Below are 2,964 nucleotides of genomic sequence, written 5' to 3'. Positions count from 1 at the left end.
TTAGTCACGTTCAGCCCTAAAACCAGGTACCCGTTAGGGTTCTCGTTCAACAGCTGTCAAACACCTCCTTGGCGCAGCGTGAGATGTGTTTCATCCGTCCCAGAATGGATATTCCATCTAACATTCTCTTCTCATTCGCTCTCCAGTTGAAAGTTCTGACGATAATACACACCGTGCGCAAGGTTGGCAAACTAGCTGTGCCGGAAAAACCTAACTACCGTTCTTAATCTTCCATTACCGTGACCTGTCCGAGTTACTACAGCAACTACATTCTCTTGATCGACTTGGAATTCGACCAAGAACTTATCTCAGAGCAAGGTTAAACCATCTCACAAATTTAGCCAACCATCAACTATCGGCATCGTCACTTGACCTTCTGTGACCACAAGAAGTTGCCGCGATGTATCAGTACAACAATCCCATTCCCAACCACGTGTTGTGGCCGGGATGGGTCGATCCGCACGCTACCCTCATGGCTGAGCCCACAGGCATGCAGTTGTGTCCTTACCAAGCCAGCGAGGAAGATCTTGACAAGAAGGGAAAGAGTAAGCAGCCCCAACTTATCTCTCTCACTCGCTGCCGCTCAACGCAGTAACAAAGAAAAAAAAAAAAAAAAAATCAAGACTAACAACCCTCACCAGGATCACCTCCGGACTCCATCGCCTTCATCGCCTCCAACGGCATCGGCGTCCCGCGGCGCATCGGCCTCGCCCTCGCCGCCGCCGCCGCCGACCCCTATGCCTGTCTCACCAGCCCCCTCATTCGTCCTGCCTACCCTCGCTTAGCCCCCCTCGACCTGCCCGACTTTTTGCTCCGCGACCACCACCACCACCTGCGTCTCCCCGCGTCCGAGACCACCGAGTCCTGGGACATGGTCGTCATCGGCCCTGTCTCCTCCGGCTTCTGCTACGCCATGGGCTGGCTCGAGCGCATCGAGGGTCCCGACGCCATCAGGGCTTGGTTCCGCAAGCGCATGGGCCATCGGTACTTCAGCTGGAGCGCATGGCAGGAGGCTCCCATTTTGGACGGCAGGGCGACGTATGAGATTGAGGCAAGTGTTGCTGGGATGCGGTACATTGTCTTGTTGTGCGGAAATCGCGAGACGGCGTTGGCGGCCGAGAGAATGTTTCGGTATACGGATTTGACGGTGGGCGTGAAGGACCCGAAGTGTCCGTGGGGCGGAATGCCGGATCAGAGGGGCAAGAAGAGGTTGGTGACGAGCTTCCAGGTGGAGTGGGAGGGGTATGAGGATTGGTGGGAGCCGCGCAGGTGGGATGAGAACGGGGACCCGATCCCGCCGGACAGTGAGAAGGAGAGTGAGTTGAGGGATGTGGTGTACCCGAGAATAAAGCGGACGGAGCCGGAGGAGAGGGTGTTTTGTTGGCCGATGAGGTTGGGGAAGCCGTATGGTCCTTATTGGCAGTCCATTTGAGGGATTTGGTGGGTTGGGTGCTCCGCTGTTTGTTGGGGAAGTGGCAAGCTCCTGCAGCTCGCTTGGCTACATGTTGAGTGAGATGCTTGGAGGAGCATTGCATGGAGAAGCATAAGCGAATGCATGATTGCATGACAGGAGGGTTATAGCGTGGCGTCTTGGAGCTTTTGCTTTACAGGATATGGTGGGATTGGACTCTTGCATCACAGGAACAGATTTGTTTGATGGAATCAAACATGCGTCGGGTTGCGGGCATGCAATATAGAGAAAGGGTGACATCTTGCATCATTCGCTCTTTCCGTCACTTATCTGATCAGTTATTGCTCAATTTCAGGGATTCTTCCGACCGCCGTTCGATCAAATGGCAGGACTTAAAAAGACAGTTGCGTTGTAGGCTTGGAGGCTTTGGGTGGTAACCGCGGGTAAGCGTAAGGAACCACCACAAATACGAAGGTCTCGACGAAAGTAGACGGAATGAATGGATTCGTTCAGATATCTTCATAGATCAGCAGTCTCACGAGAACTTATCTAGTGATCCTCCACGAATGCCACTTTTTCATCCCCGTTTGCCCTTGCCATTCATGTTGTCCCTTTCCTTCTAACCTCGCTGAGGGGCCTCTGCAGAGATACAAGAAGCCGTTGCAGTGACTGCTGTGTCGTGTTTGTATGTTGGCCGGTGCCTGAAAACAGATGCTGGGTACTTGAAGCCATAGCTGTGTGGTCGCTGGCTTTCGAAGTCATGGTGCACTTGTTTCACTACCTCCTAGCCCTCCATCACCTTACCCACCGAAGTCTGAATAACACCAGCCTGACATACAGCAGTGCCTGGTGAAATCAAGAAAGAAACTGACTGAAGCAACAGGTTATGGGATATTCCAAACTCACGGTGACCTTGTGCCCAGCTCAAAGATAGATTGATGTGAGTTAGTCCGTATGTCCCCGGTATTCTTCCACCACTGCGTCCCGCTAGTTGTGGCCTTTTGTTGACAGAACCAGGCACGACCGTTGGGCGTTCATGATGATTAAAGGGTTTGTCTGTCTATGCCCGGCTCTACCTACCTAAGCAACTGGTATCCCTGAAACAAAAGTCGGCAATTTGTACGCGCTGTCTGTACCTCAAAAAGGATGACAAATGGACAACTTTTGCGGCGACCCATGAAAGCAACCAAGAGTTCCTGAGCAAATGATTTCTATGATGGATCGAAACCTAGCACCATTCCTTGGCTGTACTTATGGCATGCTCACCACCTACGTTCACATAGAGTCAGTTCCTTAGGAAAGCTTCTGGGATGTTTGCATCTACTACCCCTTTCATCTTGCTCAAATGGTATGCTGATCTACCTTCACGGTATAGACATGATTTTCAGTAGTACTGAGTTTAGCGATGACTGGATTCTTCAATTGCTAGTCCACAGCAACACTGCCAATGAATGGCTCATGGAGGCAAACACCTCAGGAGACTTGATCTATAAAAGAGCTCCCTCCCCTTGGCCCATCAATATCAAAATGGGAATCTACTAAAAGGGCACCAA

The 2,964-nt window shown here is 51.7% G+C and overlaps 2 protein-coding genes across 2 annotated transcripts; one reads left to right on the top strand and one right to left on the bottom strand.

Annotated features, from left to right (window-relative positions):
* Window positions 1-200: 200 nt before the first annotated feature.
* On the top strand, window positions 201-1,432 carry NEUTE1DRAFT_149135 (uncharacterized protein; the record flags this gene model as incomplete). Its single annotated transcript, XM_009856576.1, has 2 exons — window positions 201-545; window positions 642-1,432. The coding sequence occupies 2 exons, from the start codon at window positions 401-403 to the stop codon at window positions 1,430-1,432; spliced, it is 936 nt and encodes a 311-aa protein (XP_009854878.1).
* A 598-nt stretch (window positions 1,433-2,030) lies between these two features.
* NEUTE1DRAFT_96287 (uncharacterized protein) lies at window positions 2,031-2,572 on the bottom strand (the record flags this gene model as incomplete). Its single annotated transcript, XM_009856575.1, has 3 exons — window positions 2,031-2,096; window positions 2,295-2,363; window positions 2,429-2,572. The coding sequence occupies 3 exons, from the start codon at window positions 2,447-2,449 to the stop codon at window positions 2,031-2,033; spliced, it is 156 nt and encodes a 51-aa protein (XP_009854877.1).
* Window positions 2,573-2,964: the final 392 nt, after the last annotated feature.

Source organism: Neurospora tetrasperma, assembly GCF_000213175.1.
Source record: "Neurospora tetrasperma FGSC 2508 unplaced genomic scaffold NEUTE1scaffold_41, whole genome shotgun sequence".
NCBI lineage: Eukaryota > Fungi > Ascomycota > Sordariomycetes > Sordariales > Sordariaceae > Neurospora > Neurospora tetrasperma.
The sequence above is the reverse complement of the archived record's forward strand: the minus strand, read 5'-3'. Positions and strand labels throughout refer to the sequence as shown.